The sequence below is a fragment of the Ictalurus punctatus genome, chromosome 23 (genome assembly GCF_001660625.3).
Source record: "Ictalurus punctatus breed USDA103 chromosome 23, Coco_2.0, whole genome shotgun sequence".
NCBI classification, from domain to species: domain Eukaryota; kingdom Metazoa; phylum Chordata; class Actinopteri; order Siluriformes; family Ictaluridae; genus Ictalurus; species Ictalurus punctatus.
Genome location: NC_030438.2, coordinates 9,920,001 through 9,942,500, shown reverse-complemented (window position 1 = coordinate 9,942,500; position 22,500 = coordinate 9,920,001). Strand labels below are relative to the sequence as shown.

Sequence of the window (22,500 nt, the reverse complement as noted above, 5' to 3'; positions counted from 1 at the left end):
ACACCTCATTTGATCATATCACACACACACACACACACACACACACACAGGAGTGTTAGCAGATGCCAAAACACTCCTACAGCTGAAGATGGATGGATGGATGGAGGGATGGAGGGAAATCAAGGCCCCGTGGTGTCACACACACACCTTTCTTGCCTGATCATTGTCTTCAATCTGTCCCAGGTCTCTCCCACTCGCCTGCGCGATTCTTTTCCCTGATACCAGATTCCCCACCATCACTGATGCAGGACCAATCTCTGCACACACACAAACACATCTGTTACACACTTATACACACTCATACACAGTGATATACACAGCTGCTTCACAGCACTAAACATACACTCACTTTATTAGGAATACCTCCACACCTGTACATTTATGCATGGAGTTGTCCAATCAGCCAATCAAGTTGCAGAAGCAGGTGAAGAGCTTCGGTTAATGTTCACATCAAATATCACAACAGGGGAAAAATCTCAGTGTCTTTGACTGTAACATTGCTGTTGGTGCCAGATGGGCTTGTTTGAGTATTTCAGAAACTGCAGATCTGCTGAGATTTTCACACAAAACAATGTTAGAATTTGCAAAAACCATGAAAACCATGGCGATTATCTTCTCCTGGTGTTCTGATGTTTGATATGAACATTAACTGAAGCTGTCTGTATCTGCATGTTTTTACACACTGTGTATGACACATGATCGGTTGATTGAATAAATGCATCAAGGTACTAGTGTTCCTAACAAAGTGGGCAGAGAGTGTGGGCATCTTCCTCTTTCTAGAAAAAGGCCACATACAAAATCTCCAATGTTCCTCTGTCATAAACAAATAAGCACAAACAGACAAGATCCACACACACACACACATACATGCACACATACATACTCACACACACTCACACACATGCACACACCTGCACACACACGCACACACAGGCACACACACTCACACACACTCACACACACATGCAAACACACACTCACACACACTCACACACATGCACACACACTCATACAAACTCATATAAACACACACACTCACACGCACACCCACACACACGCACACATGCACACACATGCACACACTCATATACACACACACACTCACATGCACACACTCACTCACTCACACTCATACACACTGTGTGTGTCTGTGTGTGACACACCTGGTTGTTTCTGTCGGGGTTTGGGCAGGTTGGTGACGCAGGTGTGAGGACACATGAGTACATTACAGGGATGCAGAGAACCTTCCAGAAACAGCTGCTTGGTTTCAGACAGGTGGATTCCTCCCAGCGGCGTCTTGGGCAGTGTGTTCGCAGGAACCAGTGCCAAACAGAACACACCTACGTTGTGGATACTATCTATGGCCTACAAACACACACAGAACCGTGTCACACACAGAACCGTGTCACACACAGAACCGTGTCACACACATGAAAACACAAACATGGCACAATGAAAGGGTCTGCGGAGAACCACCTGCAGTGAGCAAATTAATTTGCCACAGTGTGTGACCTTTAACTGTGCAAATTACATACATGGACCCACACACACACACACACTCTCTCTCACTCACACACACACACACAAACATATACATATACATTCCAAACAAACAAGCAGTGTGTCATTTTAAAACTCAAATCAAGTTCAATTTCTGCATGAAAAAAAGTTTAATAAAAAACACGTCACATTCACGTCACACACACACACAGTTTTTGTCTTTTGTTGGTGCTAAATACGTTCCAAAAGCTGACAATGTAGAACATAATAGAACTTAATCCCAAATGTGAAAGAATGTAAATATCTAGGGTTCCGCTGTTATCCACATAAATATTTCAGTATATATGACTAATCACTCTGATTAAAATAATAATAAACTAATCTCATTTGTTCAGTTGTAATTAGCAGAAAGTTCAAAAACCAGATTAAAGGAATAAATCAGTTTAGCAGTGCTGTGTGAAAAGAGCCACTGTTTCACTGTAAAGTTCCTCCAGGTTTAATAAGAGATAACCACATGATAGTACAGAACTGGGCCACAGAACCGGGAGACAGTTGAGCAGTAGAACAGGAACGCAGTGTGAGAGTGTGAGTTCTGTTACACACCTGCAGCACTCGACTCATCCACTGGAAACTGTCCTCCTCTGTGGAGTCGGGTCTCTGTTCCGCCACCACCACGATCCGCTCGTCATGTAGAACTGTCACAGAGAACACAGCTATCCTGCAGGAACACACAATTACACACACACTTTATATTTACACACACAAACTTCACATCAACACAAACACACTTCATATTTGCCACACACACACACACACACTGCTTTGTTGTGTAAGAGACCCTGAATAATTAATTAATATATAATATAATATAATATAATACAATACATTAGGACTGTAAAGAAAATCACACTATGTATAAAAATGTTAATATTAGTGTCTGTGGTTTGTTTGTGTGTGTGTGTGTGTGTGTGTGTGTGTGTGTGTGTGTGTGTGTGTGTGTGTGTGTGTGTGTGTGTGTGTTTCAGACACTCCTCCCTCCCTCACCTGCCTCTGTACACAAACTTCATGGGTTCTACAGCGAGTGCTGTGGCCACAATGTCATCAGCATTGTGTCTCCGGCCACTGACCACCATCAGACCATCCATCTTGCCAGCAATGAACACAAGACCCCCAGGACCAACGAAGCCCAGCAGCCCGGTCCGCGTGAATGGGTACTCACTGATCAGAGCTCCTGAGCTGCTCATAGGAAAAACCTGATAGCAGAACCGAGTAGAACCAACACAGAAGCAATAACATGAATTTAAACATGTAGAACCTAAACCTGTGTGTGCTTGTGTGTGTGTGTGTGTGTGTTGAACAGAACCTCAAAGGTGTTCTTGGTCATCCCAGACAGACCGTAGTACGACGTTCCCGTGGCGATAGAGCAAACACACAACTCTCCAATCTCATCTGTTCGGCACAACTGTGGAACTCCTTCTGGTTTCACCACACACATCAATGCTGAGAACACACAAACACACACAAACACACACACAAACACAAACAGTGTTGAATTTCAGCTTTAAGGTAGCAGACACGTCAGATTAAAGGCTGAAATGATGCAAGGAGGTGATGATGAATAAATAAAGCTGTAAGGAGGAACAACAAACTCACATAATCAGTATGATTCTTATTCTTTATTTGGTTCTGTTCCTGTTTTGTAATCAACCATCTCTTTACTGGTGCTAGTCTGTGACACGTCATTAGCATGTGTATGTGTATATAACCCTGTGTGTGTGTGTGTGTGTGTGTGTGTGTGTGTACCTCCAGGCATGACTGTGCCCACGTCCTGTACTGTGAGAACAGCAAGACGTTCTTCAGTGTCCACTCTTATGACTCCATGGCTCAGACCCTGCATGGACAAAACCCCTCGGCCAGGTGGCTGACTGCTGTCATCTGTGGGTCTGTAAATACACACACACACACACACACACACACACACACACACACACACACACACAAACATTCAAAAATATTTTGGCATGAAAAATATCGTAAACACATTAATGAGTTGATATTCTCAATATTTTTCTATCTGACAACAAACCAACAAAACACAGTGGCAGGAAAAGTTGGACTTTCTGTCTTTCACTGTGTGTGTGTGTGTGTGTGTGTGTGTGTGTGTGTGTGTGTGTCTACACCTCCTGATTGCGACAGTAAGAGCTTCAGGTGAGCTAGCACACGGACAGATGACCTCCGGTCTCAGACCCTTACTCTGGAATACGTTTAAGAATGCATCACATGATGAGATCGACCCTGAGAGAGAGAGAGAGAGAGAGAGAGAGAGAGAGAGAGAGAGAGAGAGAGAGATGTGCAGCAATTATTTTTCATTACTTCCTAATTACTCTGAAATCCTCTGTGCTAGAAACTTAAGCCTTGAGCACACACACACACCTGCACAGCTATTAGAGAACCTAGCAGAGTTGTAAAGACTGGAGGCAGTGTGTGTGAGTGAGAGTGTGTGTGTCTGTGTGTGTGTTACCTATACCAGTGTTGGTGTTGAGGTTTTAAACACCTCACAGAGAAGGCAGAGAGAGAGGGACAGAGAGAGAAAGAAAAAGAGAGAGGGCGAGAGAGAGAGAGGGTGAGAGAGAGAGTGAAAGAGAGAGAGAGGGAGAGAGAGGGCGAGAGGGCGAGATAGAGAGAGAGATAGAGAAAGAGAGAGAGAGAGGGAGAGAGAGAGAAAGAGAGAGAGAGAGAAAAAGAGAGAGGGAGATTTATTCCTTTTAAATATCCCAAAAAGAGTCATCAAATTTTGGAAGCATTTAAAAACAAGTGAGTCCAACACTAAAGCATTATAAAGCCCTAAAATACCAGGAGCTGAGGGTAGTGAGGAGTTGCCTCAGCCAGCTGGTCCTGAGACTGACTGACCTCTCACCTACAGATGGTCACTGACACTCAGGACCACATACTCAACCATTCGGCCCAACCCAGTTACAAACACAAAACAGGAAAAGTACAGTACTTATTGGACAAACACCGTTATATATCAACACAAACTGTAAGGTCACTGGACAGTAAATGGATAGTACACTGGGGCAGTAAATGGAGAGTACACCAGGGTAGTAAATGGACACCGGGGCGGACTACATGACCACGGAGACTGATAATAACTGAAGAAAGACACTGATGATGTACAGACTCAGTGAGTACAGGACAAAGAGACGAGTCGCCGCAGACAGGCGTGGCCGCCCTGAGACGAGATATAGGTAACACACAGCCACACACACCCTAACCCCGCCTAGCACCATAAACACCCACCAACCATAACCATGCCTACCATCATAAACATGCACCCGTCCTAACTCCGCCCACCACCATAAAGACCCACCCACCCTAACCCCGCCCCCCACCATAAAGACGCACCCACCTTAACCCCACCTAACACCATAAAGACCCACCTGCCTTAACCCCGCCTACCATCAACACCTTGTCCCTGTGTTACCATTAATGTATATGATGTTGCATCTAGTTATTAATTTTGCTATATATTTACCTTAGCATCTGTTTATTCATTTATTTTTTCAATACTATTTTTTTTTAACTATATTTACTATGTTTTCTCTTCTCTTAGTCTGCTGTTGTACACTGCTTTGGCAATACAAAAAATATTGCCAATAGAGCACACATTGAATCGAGAGAGAGTGGGGAGAGAGGGAGAGCGAGACCGAGCAAGAGAGAGAGAGAGAGAGGGAGAGTGAGAGAGCGTGAGAGAGTGAGAGGGAGAGTGAGAGAGAGAGAGGGAGAGTGAGAGAGCGTGAGAGAGTGAGAGGGAGAGCGAGTAAGAGAGAGTGAGAGAGAGAGATAGTGAGAGAGAGCGATACAGAGGGAGAGAGAGATAGTGAGAGAGAGTGATACAGAAAGAGAGAGAGTGAGAGAGAGTGATACAGAAAGAGAGAGAGAGTGAGAGAGAGTGATACAGAAAGAGAGAGAGAGTGAGAGAGAGTGATACAGAAAGAGATAGAGTGAGAGAGAGTGATACAGAAAGAGAGAGAGAGTGAGAGAGAGTGATACAGAAAGAGAGAGAGTGAGAGAGGTTAATATGAAGAACTCACAGGGGTTTGATCCATCAGCCACCACCAGCATGCGCAGTGAACTAAGGTTGATGTCTCTCTGATCTCTGTGAGCCACCAGAGCCCAGTGCATGTCCCTGCTCTTCACACATGCCACTTTAGCTGCACACACACACACACACACACACACACATCAGTAGTAATGCAGAACAAACTTTAGACTATAACCTCTGTCTTAATAACACAAGGAGACAAAAATCACTTCATCATTACACACAATACAGCTGAAAACTCACTACACACTCTCACTACACACACTCACTACACACTCTCACTACACACACTCACTACACACTCTCACTACACACACTCACTACACACTCTCACTACACACTCACTACACACTCTCACTACACACACTCACTACACACTCACTACACACTCACTACACACTCACTACACACTCTCACTACACACACTCACTACACACTCTCACTACACACACTCACTACACACTCTCACTACACACTCTCACTACACACACTCACTACACACACTCACTACACACTCTCACTACACACACTCACTACACACTCTCACTACACACACTCACTACACACTCACTACACACTCTCACTACACACTCACTACACACTCTCACTACACACTCTCACTACACACTCACTACACACTCTCACTACACACTCACTACACACTCTCACTACACACTCTCACTACACACTCACTACACACTCTCACTACACACTCACTACACACTCTCACTACACACTCTCACTACACACTCTCACTACACACTCACTACACACTCTCACTACACACTCACTACACACTCTCACTACACACTCTCACTACACACTCACTACACACTCTCACTACACACTCACTACACACTCTCACTACACACTCTCACTACACACTCTCACTACACACTCTCACTACACACTCACTACACACTCTCACTACACACTCTCACTACACACTCACTACACACACTCACTACACACTCTCACTACACACACTCACTACACACACTCACTACACACTCTCACTACACACACTCACTACACACTCTCACTACACACTCACTACACACTCTCACTACACACACTCACTACACACTCACTACACACTCTCACTACACACACTCACTACACACTCACTACACACTCTCACTACACACTCTCACTACACACTCTCACTACACACACTCACTACACACACTCACTACACACTCTCACTACACACACTCACTACACACTCTCACTACACACACTCACTACACACTCACTACACACTCTCACTACACACTCACTACACACTCTCACTACACACTCTCACTACACACTCACTACACACTCTCACTACACACTCACTACACACTCTCACTACACACTCTCACTACACACTCACTACACACTCTCACTACACACTCACTACACACTCTCACTACACACTCTCACTACACACACTCACTACACACACTCACTACACACTCTCACTACACACTCTCACTACACACTCTCACTACACACTCACTACACACTCTCACTACACACTCACTACACACTCTCACTACACACTCTCACTACACACTCACTACACACACTCACTACACACTCTCACTACACACTCACTACACACTCTCACTACACACTCACTACACACTCTCACTACACACTCTCACTACACACTCTCACTACACACTCACTACACACTCTCACTATACACTCACTACACACTCTCACGACACACTCACCACACTCTCACTACACACTCTCACTACACACACTCACTACACACTCACTACACACTCACTACACACTCTCACTACACACTCACTACACACTCTCACTACACATTCACTACACACTCTCACTACACACTCACTACACACTCTCACTACACACACTCACTACACACTCTCACTACACACTCTCACTACACACTCTCACTACACACTCACTACACACTCTCACTACACACTCTCACTACACACTCACTACACACTCACTACATACACTCACTACACACTCTCACTACACACACTCACTACACACTCACTACACACACTCACTACACACTCTCACTACACACTCTCACTACACACTCGCACTACACACTCTCACTACACACTCACTACACACTCTCACTACACACACTCACTACACACTCTCACTACACACTCACTACACACTCTCACTACACACTCACTACACACACTCTCACTAAACACTCTCACTACACACTCACTACACACTCTCACTACACACTCACTACACACTCACTACACACTCTCACTACACTCTCACTACACACACTCACTACACACTCACTACACACTCTCACTACACACACTCACTACACACACTCACTACACACTCTCACTACACACTCACTACACACTCTCACTACACACTCTCACTACACACACTCTCACTACACACACTCACTACACACTATCACTACACTCTCACTACACACTCACTACACACTCACTACACACTCTCACTACACTCTCACTACACACACTCACTACACACTCTCACTACACACACTCACTACACACTCACTACACACTCACTACACACTCTCACTACACACTCACTACACACTCTCACTACACACACTCACTACACACACTCACTACACACTCTCACTACACACTCACTACACACTCTCACTACACACACTCTCACTACACACACTCACTACACACTATCACTACACACTCACTACACACTCTCACTACACACTCACTACACACTCTCACTACACACTCACTACACACTCTCACTACACACACTCACTACACACACTCACTACACACTCTCACTACACACACTCACTACACACTCACTACACACTCTCACTACACACACTCACTACACACTCTCACTACACACTCACTACACACTCTCACTACACACTCACTACACACTCTCACTACACACTCACTACACACTCTCACTACACACTCTCACTACACACTCACTACACACTCTCACTACACACTCACTACACACTCTCACTACACACACTCACTACACACACTCACTACACACTCTCACTACACACTCACTACACACTCTCACTACACACTCTCACTACACTCTCACTACACACTCTCACTACACACTCTCACTACACACTCTCACTACACACTCACTACACACTCTCACTACACACTCACTACACACTCTCACTACACACTCTCACTACACACTCACTACACACTCTCACTACACACACTCACTACACACTCTCACTACACACACTCACTACACACTCTCACTACACACTCTCACTACACACACTCTCACTACACACACTCACTACACACTCTCACTACACACTCTCACTACACACACTCTCACTACACACACTCACTACACACTCACTACACACTCACTACACACACTCTCACTACACACACTCACTACACACTCACTACACACACTCACTACACACTCTCACTACACACTCTCACTACACACTCACTACACACTCTCACTACACACTCACTACACACTCACTACACACACTCTCACTACACACACTCACTACACACTCACTACACACACTCACTACACACTCACTACACACACTCACTACACACTCACTACACACTCTCACTACACACACTCACTACACACTCTCACTACACACTCACTACACACTCTCACTACACACTCTCACTACACACTCACTACACACTCTCACTACACACTCACTACACACACTCACTACACACTCACTACACACACTCACTACACACACTCACTACACACTCACTACACACACTCACTACACACTCACTACACACTCTCACTACACACTCACTACACACTCACTACACACACTCACTACACACTCACTACACACACTCACTACACACTCTCACTACACACTCACTACACACTCACTACACACTCACTACACACACTCTCACTACACACACTCACTACACACTCACTACACACTCACTACACACTCTCACTACACACACTCACTACACACTCTCACTACACACACTCACTACACACTCTCACTACACACTCACTACACACTCACTACACACTCTCACTACACTCTCACTACACACACTCACTACACACTCTCACTACACACACTCACTACACACTCACTACACACTCACTACACACTCTCACTACACACTCACTACACACTCTCACTACACACACTCACTACACACACTCACTACACACTCTCACTACACACTCACTACACACTCTCACTACACACACTCTCACTACACACACTCACTACACACTATCACTACACACTCACTACACACTCTCACTACACACTCACTACACACTCTCACTACACACTCACTACACACTCTCACTACACACACTCACTACACACACTCACTACACACTCTCACTACACACACTCACTACACACTCACTACACACTCTCACTACACACACTCACTACACACTCTCACTACACACTCACTACACACTCTCACTACACACTCACTACACACTCTCACTACACACTCTCACTACACACTCACTACACACTCTCACTACACACTCACTACACACTCTCACTACACACACTCACTACACACACTCACTACACACTCTCACTACACACTCACTACACACTCTCACTACACACTCTCACTACACTCTCACTACACACTCTCACTACACACTCTCACTACACACTCACTACACACTCTCACTACACACTCACTACACACTCTCACTACACACTCTCACTACACACTCACTACACACTCTCACTACACACACTCACTACACACTCTCACTACACACACTCACTACACACTCTCACTACACACTCTCACTACACACACTCTCACTACACACACTCACTACACACTCTCACTACACACTCTCACTACACACACTCTCACTACACACACTCACTACACACTCACTACACACACTCTCACTACACACACTCTCACTACACACACTCACTACACACTCACTACACACACTCACTACACACTCTCACTACACACTCACTACACACTCTCACTACACACTCACTACACACTCTCACTACACACTCACTACACACTCACTACACACACTCTCACTACACACACTCACTACACACTCACTACACACACTCACTACACACTCACTACACACACTCACTACACACTCACTACACACTCTCACTACACACACTCACTACACACTCTCACTACACACTCACTACACACTCTCACTACACACTCTCACTACACACTCACTACACACTCTCACTACACACTCACTACACACTCTCACTACACACTCACTACACACACTCACTACACACTCACTACACACACTCACTACACACACTCACTACACACTCACTACACACACTCACTACACACTCACTACACACTCTCACTACACACTCACTACACACTCACTACACACACTCACTACACACTCACTACACACACTCACTACACACTCTCACTACACACTCACTACACTCTCACTACACACTCTCACTACACACACTCTCACTACACACACTCACTACACACTCACTACACACTCACTACACACACTCTCACTACACACACTCACTACACACTCACTACACACACTCACTACACACTCTCACTACACACTCACTACACACTCTCACTACACACTCACTACACACTCACTACACACACTCTCACTACACACACTCACTACACACTCACTACACACACTCACTACACACTCACTACACACACTCACTACACACTCACTACACACTCTCACTACACACACTCACTACACACTCTCACTACACACTCACTACACACTCTCACTACACACTCTCACTACACACTCACTACACACTCTCACTACACACTCACTACACACTCTCACTACACACTCACTACACACACTCACTACACACTCACTACACACACTCACTACACACACTCACTACACACTCACTACACACACTCACTACACACTCACTACACACTCTCACTACACACTCACTACACACTCACTACACACACTCACTACACACTCACTACACACACTCACTACACACTCTCACTACACACTCACTACACACTCACTACACACTCACTACACACACTCTCACTACACACACTCACTACACACTCACTACACACTCACTACACACTCTCACTACACACACTCACTACACACTCTCACTACACACACTCACTACACACTCTCACTACACACTCACTACACACACTCTCACTACACACACTCACTACACACTCTCACTACACACACTCACTACACACTCACTACACACTCTCACTACACACTCACTACACACTCTCACTACACACACTCACTACACACTCACTACACACACTCTCACTACACACACTCACTACACACTCACTACACACTCACTACACACTCTCACTACACACACTCACTACACACTCTCACTACACACACTCACTACACACTCTCACTACACACTCACTACACACACTCTCACTACACACACTCACTACACACTCTCACTACACACACTCACTACACACTCACTACACACACTCACTACACACTCACTACACACTCTCACTACACACACTCACTACACACTCACTACACACACTCTCACTACACACACTCACTACACACTCACTACACACTCACTACACACACTCACTACACACACTCTCACTACACACACTCTCACTACACACTCTCACTACACACTCTCACTACACACACTCACTACACACTCACTACACACACTCACTACACACTCTCACTACACACACTCACTACACACTCACTACACACTCTCACTACACACACTCACTACACACTCACTACACACTCTCACTACACACTCACTACACACTCTCACTACACACTCTCTACACACACTCTCACTACACACACTCACTACACACTTACTACACACTCACTACACACACTCACTAGACACTCACTACACACTCTCACTACACACACTCACTACACACTCACTACACACACTCACTACACACTCACTACACACACACACTACACACTCTCACTACACACTCTCACTACACACACTCTCACTACACACACTCACTACACACACTCACTACACACTCACACACTACACACTCTCACTACACACACTCACTACACACTCTCACTACACACACTCACTACACACTCACTACACACACTCTCACTACACACACTCACTACACACTCACTACACACACACACTACACACTCGTACTACACACTCTCACTACACACTCACTACACACACTCACTACACACTCTCACTACACATACTCACTAGACACTCACTACACACGCTCGCTACAAACACTCACTACACACACACTACACACTCTCACTACACACTCTCACTGCACACTCTCACTGCACACTCTCACTGCACACTCACACTACACACTCACTACACACTCTCACTACACTCTCACTACGCACTCTCATTACACTCTCACTACACTCTCACTACACACTCGCACTACACACTCACTACACACTCACTACACACACTCACGACACACTCACCACACTCTCACTACACACTCACTACACACTCTCACTACACACTCTCACTATACACTAACTACACACTCACTACACACACTCACTACACACACTCACTACACACTCACTACACACTCTCACTACACACAAACTACACACTAACTACACACTCTCATTACACACTCACTACACACTCTCACTACACTCTCACTACACACTCACTACACACACTCGCATTACACACTCTCACTACACACTCTCACTACACACTCACTACACACACTCACTAGACACTCACTACACACTCTCGCTACACACACTCACTACACACACACACACTACACACTCTCACTATACACACTCACTACACACTCACTACACACACTCATGACACTCACGACACACTCACCACACTCTCACTACACTCGCACTACACACTCACTACACACTCTCACTACACACACTCACTACACACTCACTACACACTAACTACACACTCTCATTACACACTCACTACACACTCTCACTACACACTCTCACTACACACTCACTACACACTCACTATACTCACTACACACACACACTACACACTCGCATTACACACTCTCACTACACACACTCACTACACACTCTCACTACACACTCTCACTACACACTCACTACACACTCTCCCTACACACTCTCACTACACACACTCACTACACACTCTCACTACACACTCACTACACACTCACTACACACACACACACTTGCACTACACACTCGTACTACACACACTCTCACTACACTCTCACTACACACACACACAATACACACTCTCACTACACACTCTCACTACACACTCACTACACACTCTCACTACACACTCACTACACACTCTCATTACTCTCACTACACACACTCACGACACACTCACCACACTCTCACTACACTCTCACTACACACTCGCACTACACACACTCACTACACTCTCACTATACACTCGCACTACACTCTCACTACACACTCACTACACACTCTCACTACACACTAACTACACACTCAGTACACACTCTCACTACACACACTCACTACACACTCACTACACACTCTCACTACACACTCTCATTACACTCTCACTACACACACTCACTACACACACTCACTACACACTCTCACTACACACTCACTACACACACTCACTACACACTCACTACACACTCTCACTACACACTCACTACACACACACACACTTGCACTACACACTCTCACTACACACACTCACTACACACTCACTACACACTCACTACACACTCACTACACACTCACTACACACTCTCACTACACACACACACTACACACTCATACTACACACACTCACTACACACTCACTACACACACTCACTAGACACTCACTACACACTCTCACTACACACAATCACTAGACACTCACTACACACACTCACTACACACTCACTACACACACACACACTTGCACTACACACTCTCACTACACACACTCACTACACACTCTCACTACACACACTCACTACACACACACACTACACACTCGTACTACACACACTCACTACACACACTCACTAGACATTCACTACACACTCTCGCTACACACACTCACTACACACACACTCACTACACACTCTCACTACACACTAACTACACACTCTCACTACACACTCACTACACACTCTCACTACACACTCACTACACACTCTCACTACACTCTCACTACACACTCGCACTACACACTCACTACACACTCTCATTACACACTCACTACACACTCTCACTACACTCTCACTACACACTCTCACTACACACTCTCACTACACACACTCACTATACACTCTCACTATACACTCGCACTACACTCTCACTACACACTCACTACACACTCTCACTACACACTAACTACACACTCAGTACACACTCTCACTACACACACTCACTACACACTAACTACACACTCTCATTACACTCTCACTACACACTCTCACTACACACTCACTACACACTCTCATTACACTCTCACTACACACTCACTACACACTCACTACACACACTCACTAGACACTCACTACACACTCTCACTACACACAATCACTAGACACTCACTACACACACTCACTACACACTCACTACACACACACACACTTGCACTACACACTCTCACTACACACACTCACTACACACTCTCACTACACACACTCACTACACACACACACTACACACTCGTACTACACACACTCACTACACACTCACTACACACACTCACTAGACACTCACTACACACTCTCGCTACACACACTCACTACACACACACACTACACACACTCACTACACACTAACTACACACTCTCACTACACACTCACTACACACTCTCACTACACACTCACTACACACTCTCACTACACACTCGCACTACACACTCACTACACACTCTCATTACACACTCACTACACACACTCACGACACACTCACCACACTCTCACTACACACTCTCACTACACACTCTCACTACACACACTCACTATACACTCTCACTATACACTCGCACTACACTCTCACTACACACTCACTACACACTCACTACACACTCTCATTACACTCTCACTACACACTCACTACACACTCACTACACACTCTCACTACACTCTCACTACACACTCACTACACTCTCACTACACACACTCACTACACTCTCACTATACACTCGCACTACACACTCACTACACACTCTCACTACACACTCTCACTACACTCTCACTACACACTCACTACACACTCTCACTACACACTCTCACTACACACTCTCACTACACACTCACTACACTCTCAATACACACTCTCACTACACACATTCACTACACACTCACTACACTCTCATTACACTCACTACACACTCACTACACTCTCATTACACTCTCACTACACACTCACTACACACTCACTACACACTCACTACACACACTCACTACACACACTCACTACACACTCACTACACACACTCTCACTACACACACTCACTACACACTCACTACACACTCACTACACACACACACACTACACACTCGTACTACACACTCTCACTACACACACTCACTACACTCTCACTACACACTCGCACTACACACTCACTACACACTCTCACTACACTCACCACACACTCACTTCACACTCATTACACACATTCAATACACTCTCACTACACACTCTCATTACACACATTCACTACACACTCACTACACTCTCATTACACTCTCACTACACTCACTACACACTCTCACTACACACTCACTACACACTCTCATTACACTCTCACTACACACTCTCATTACACTCTCACTACAGACTCACTACACACTCTCATTACACTCTCACACTACACACTCACTACACACTCTCACTAAACACTCATCACACACTCACTACACACTCACTACACACTCACTACACACTCACTACACACATTCACTACACTCTCAATACACACACACACACACACACACACCTTTATACTGACACACTTTCTGGATCCAGGACAATGGATTAACCTTCATCAGAGAGTACGGGATACTGATCACATGCATCATGTTCATCACACTCTGAGGGAAAGACACACACACACACACACACACACACACATTAGATCACCAGAGAGTCAGAGAGTGTTTATGAAATCATCCATCTCATCATGAGTGAGACTTACCGTCAGAATTCCGTGCCACAGACCCACATCCTTCTTAAAGTCTAACACATTCACTATGGTCTCCGCTGCAACACACACACACACACACACACACACACACACACACACACACACAAAGAACTAAGCGTATTTCATCTATTTATTTTACATATCATAAACAATCTTTGTTTGTCTGTGTGTGTGCGTGTGTGTGTGTCTGTGTTTGTTACCCTCTGTGTATCCGCATGACTGTGTGAGAGCCTGGCAGTGTGTGAGCAGAGCAATCCTCATCACTGTAACGCCCAATACACTGCCGTCCTTACAGGTCTTATACTGATGATACACACACACACACACACACACACACACATAGCCAAAAGGATGCATGAAACACAATTACAGGATCTGAGAGAAAAGTCAATCAAACGTGTTTATGTTGTCCATTAGCATGTTTGTTTATATTTCTCCATCATCGCTACAGTATTTGTGTTGTCGCTGTCCCAAGAATTTTCTGTCCTCCTATTGATGGATTTTAGACGCTCTCAAATTTTTAATCAAACATTTCTCACACTGACAGATCTGTCACAGATTTTTCTGCCATGATGATCCCTGTGTTAAGGGTTTATTCTGATCGATAACTCTCGACTCCAGCAGCCACGTCCTTTGTGACCGAGTGCTCTGTCTCACTGTAACCTGGAAAGCCATTATCTTAAAATCCACGTCATGAACCTCACTTCAGAATTAAACACACGTTAATCATTTATCAGCTACTCTGTGATACGCCACTAATGGAAGGCATATCTGCTATCGATTCGTCTCTTCACCCCACAGGCAGGTTAATGAGCAAGAGGTTATAACAGAGTAATGCCCCTCAGGAAAGAGCGAGTGGAAAACGGGAAATAGACTGCATGCTCCAGCACCTGTAAAAATACACAGCATTCTGGGGAGTATTTTACACAGAGCCAGTAAAAGTGTCAGAACTGAAGCTGGCCTTCAAATCAGCTGAAAAACAATGGAATGAAAATCAGTGTGTGGTTCTGGACCTCACCTCGATGTAGGCCGTGTCATTGTTTGCATCTTTAATATGTGGGAACCAATCACGTGGAGGCTTAGAGAGGTGTTTTGATTCTGTGACGAACCACAGCAACTTCGGCCAACCTACAGAACAAAAACGTTATTTTAATGAAAACCACCGGAATCCAACTGTTATCTACAGTCCATAACGAGTCATGTATTATTATTATTATTATTTATTGGTGACACAGATGGTCTGATTAATGTGACTGCTGCCGGTCTCTCTCTCTGCTGTCTGTCTCTCTTCTTTCTTTACCAGAACTAAAATAGCTTCATAAGCTCATTACCTTTTCTGTGTGCTATTTATATCCTGTCTCACTGCACTGAGACGAAAACACTGACTGCTGACATCCCAGTTTAGAGCCACACACACTCATCTTTCTGCCCTTCTCTCTCACACACACACACACACACACACACACACACTCTCTCTCTCTCCACAGACCAAAAGATTCAGTGTGGACTCAAATGCCACAACGTGAGTATAAATCAATTATTTATGCACATATGCATTTTATTGTTTGTTCATTTAAATTTCCACAGGCCACATTTAGATTTTCTCCAGGATAAAAAATGAATCAATAATAAAATAAAACAATTGGTGCTTTACTGGAGACAAGGCAGCCTGTAACACCACTGTGTAATACCCTATGTAGTGAGAATAGTGAGAATGGTGAATAAAATGATTTCGGATTCAGCCTCACTGTATAAAGATGAGTACAAACAGAATAATTGTAAAATAATTACTATGGATAAATAAGTAAATAAAAATAAATCTAAAAAAGTATATGATTTATGATTTTTTCCTCCATGATTTATTTTCTTTTGTGGTTTATGATGATATGAACATACACTGTGATAATGTTCAGTCTGCAGCTCTATAACATACACTCATTAATATTCATTGTGGATTGGAACAACCTTCCAATTAGTGTTCGGGACTCAGACTCAGTCTCAGTGTTTAAGTCCAGGCTGAAAAGTATTTGTTTACTCAAGATTTTTGTGAATAGTTTTGTTCTTAGGTAAAGGAGCAGATCTAGAGGATCACAGGTATAGTGTTGTGGTGAACTGTGATATTTGGATGCTGCAGCCCCCCACTTTCACCCCCCCCCTCACCCCCCCCCCCCCCCCCCTCTCTCTCTCTCTCTCCTGATCCATCCTGATGTCCTACTTTTGGTTGGAGTTCTCATCAGTTGGAAGTCACATGCTGCTGCTGAGGATGTCTCCACATGGTGCAGACTATAGATCATTGAGATTACTGAGGACGGTTCCACTTAAACACCATAAAGATGCTTTGGACCTCAGTTCATATGAACAGATATGCTGTGATAGCTTGAGCACTACAATTAGCACAAACAGTTCTGCACTCGAGTCTCCATCAGTGAACAGAGGAGAAGTTCAACAAAACAGACTTCCTGTAGAAACTGTAATGAATTTCCTGCTTACACAACTGCACTACTTGAGCATGTAGTATTATCATATTCATAGAAGGGGTGTATTTATTTATAATCGCACTATCCGGTGTCACCCAGATGAGGACGGGTTCCCTTCTGAGTCTGGTTCCTCTCGAGGTTTCTTCCTCATATCATCTCAGGGAGTTTTTCCTCAGCACGTCGCCTCTGGCTGCTCATTAGAGATAAATTCATACGTTTATAATCTATAACCTGAATTTATATATTTCTGTAACGCTGCTCTGGGACAATGTTCACTGTTAAACACGCTGTACACATAACACTGAACCGAACTGCAGATAGAATTCGAGTGCAATGTTGAAAGGAATTTAATAACAATGGTCTATAATGTTAATTTTTCATCAGAGAAGTTTGCTAATTGACATTTTCCAATAAACACTGATGCATGACATTCGTAAAAATCAGATTATGATGTATTTTGAAACGATGCCAAATCTTTCAAAAGAGAACTGTGATGAATTTAAGAATGTAATACTTTTCTCATCCATAACACACACACGCATACACAGCTGACCTTTGAACTGTGGGATTTCTCCGGTGGGGCCTTTAGGGAGCCCCTTATGGCAGGCGTCACTGGTCAGAGCCACAGTAACTCCACAGCTCCCGAGGAGGAAGCCGATCTGCTGACTGCCTGCGTCCTGGAACACAGAGAAATAAAATCACGCCTTAAACAGCCGCCCAAAACACACCAAAACTCGCCACCTGCCAGGAATAACTGTGGGGGCGACTTTTTGATGTTAAACTCAGAGAGACATCTGTGTGTGTGTGTGTGTGTGTGTGGGGGGGGGGGGGGGGGGGGGGGGGGGGGTGTTAAACATGGCCTAAAGAAAAGGTATTTTCTCAATTCACATGACTCCATGATTGCAACATATTCATAACTATAAATTTAAATCTTATGTCTAAATTTCTGTAAAGCTGCTTTCTGAAAATGTTTACTGTTAAAAGTGATATATAAATAAAGCTGAAATAAATTGAATAAGATCAGTCTTTTAGCTGGAATGTGAACATTTTTCATATACATACACACATATCACACATCACACACATAACACACTCAGAATGTGTGGAACTGCATGCAAAGGAAGCCAGAAAGTGTTCTGCCAGTTTCAAGGTCTTTTTCCTGGAATTTTTGGACTGAGGAGAGATCAGACAGAGCTTTGCCAAAGGCACTCCCCCTACACACACACACACACACACACACACACACACACACACACTACTCTTCAGCAGAAAGACCAGCGTCTGCATGTGAGTATGATGAAGTCTTGACACAGCAGTGACACATTAAATGTGACATGAGACAGAGTCAAAAATACACAAAACCATCTGCAATATTCACAGCTCAGTGCAGAATTCTGCATAAAGGCTTTCTGACATTTTATATTAAACATAAATAAAACATAAGCATTAATATTTGTGCTGTAAAGCTGAAATGGCATTTACAAACATCACACATCACACAAATATCACACACACTTCACACATCACACACATATATCACACACACACATCACACACACATCACACACATATCAGACATCACACACAGCATCAACACACAACATCAATACACAGCTTCAACACACAGCATCAACACACAACATCAATACACAGCTTCAACACACAACATCAACACACAGCATCAACACACAACATCAACACACAGCTTCAACACACAACATCAACACACAGCATCAACACACAGCTTCAACACACAACATCAACACACAGCATCAACACACAGCATCAATATACAAACTCAACACGCAACATCAACACGCAGCATCAACACACAGCATCAACACACAACATCAACACACAGCTTCAACACGCAACATCAACACACAGCATCAACACACAACATCAACACACAGCATCAACACACAGCATCAACACACAACATCAACACACAGCTTCAACACACAACATCAACACACAGCATCAACACACAGCATCAATATACAAACTCAACACGCAACATCAACACGCAGCATCAACACGCAGCATCAACACACAGCATCAACACGCAGCATCAACACACAGCATCAATATACAAACTCAACACGCAACATCAACACGCAGCATCAACACGCAGCATCAACACGCAGCATCAACACGCAACATCAACACGCAGCTTCAACACGCAGCATCAACACGCAGCATCAACACGCAACATCAACACGCAGCATCAACACACAACATCAACACACAACATCAACACACAGCTTCAACACACAACATCAACACACAGCTTCAACACGCAACATCAACACACAGCATCAACACACAACATCAACACACAGCATCAACACACAGCTTCAACACACAACATCAACACGCAGCTTCAACACGCAGCATCAACACACAACATCAACACACAACATCAACACACAGCTTCAACACACAACATCAACACACAGCTTCAACACGCAACATCAACACACAGCATCAACACACAACATCAACACACAGCATCAACACACAACATCAACACACAGCTTCAACACACAACATCAACACACAACATCAACACACAGCATCAACACACAGCTTCAACACACAACATCAACACACAGCATCAACACACAGCATCAATATACAAACTCAACACGCAACATCAACACGCAGCATCAACACGCAGCATCAACACGCAGCATCAACACGCAACATCAACACGCAGCATCAACACGCAACATCAACACGCAGCTTCAACACGCAGCATCAACACGCAGCATCAACACGCAGCTTCAACACGCAGCATCAACACGCAGCATCAACACGCAGCATCAACACGCAGCATCAACACGCAACATCAACACGCAGCTTCAACACGCAGCATCAACACGCAGCATCAACACGCAGCATCAACACGCAGCATCAACACGCAACATCAACACGCAGCTTCAACACGCAGCATCAACACGCAGCATCAACACGCAACATCAACACACAACATCAACACACAACATCAACACACAACATCAACACACAACTTCAGTTGACTGTGAAAATTTGACAATAAGATATCTGCTTCTCACCTTACGGGTCAGAGGCACCTCTATTGGCACTGGGACAACCTCAGCCAATAAACAGCCATAAAACGCCACCATGAACGCAGCGGGGTCGTTATTCGGGAACACCAGAGCCACCTGAGAGTGAGAGAGAGCAT

General features: G+C 44.4%; 1 protein-coding gene across 9 annotated transcripts in view; it reads right to left on the bottom strand.

The window, feature by feature from the left end:
* The window catches only part of dip2ca (disco-interacting protein 2 homolog Ca), a 110,586-nt gene that overhangs the window by 22,302 nt on the left and 65,784 nt on the right, over positions 1–22,500 (bottom strand). For 5 of the 9 annotated variants that reach the window (XM_053675008.1, XM_053675010.1, XM_053675013.1 and 2 more), the window contains 14 exons: positions 22,370–22,480; positions 19,846–19,969; positions 17,834–17,943; positions 17,016–17,118; positions 16,807–16,871; positions 16,609–16,702; positions 5,595–5,714; positions 3,681–3,795; positions 3,304–3,443; positions 2,864–3,000; positions 2,545–2,753; positions 2,104–2,218; positions 1,164–1,365; positions 148–257 (listed from right to left, as the gene is read on the bottom strand). In XM_053675008.1, coding sequence (XP_053530983.1) covers positions 148–257; positions 1,164–1,365; positions 2,104–2,218; positions 2,545–2,753; positions 2,864–3,000; positions 3,304–3,443; positions 3,681–3,795; positions 5,595–5,714; positions 16,609–16,702; positions 16,807–16,871; positions 17,016–17,118; positions 17,834–17,943; positions 19,846–19,969; positions 22,370–22,480 — 1,755 coding nt within the window. The remainder of the gene's footprint in view (positions 1–147; positions 258–1,163; positions 1,366–2,103; positions 2,219–2,544; positions 2,754–2,863; positions 3,001–3,303; positions 3,444–3,680; positions 3,796–5,594; positions 5,715–16,608; positions 16,703–16,806; positions 16,872–17,015; positions 17,119–17,833; positions 17,944–19,845; positions 19,970–22,369; positions 22,481–22,500) is intronic. The other 4 variants (XM_053675009.1, XM_053675011.1, XM_053675015.1 and 1 more) reach the window with 1 other exon arrangement.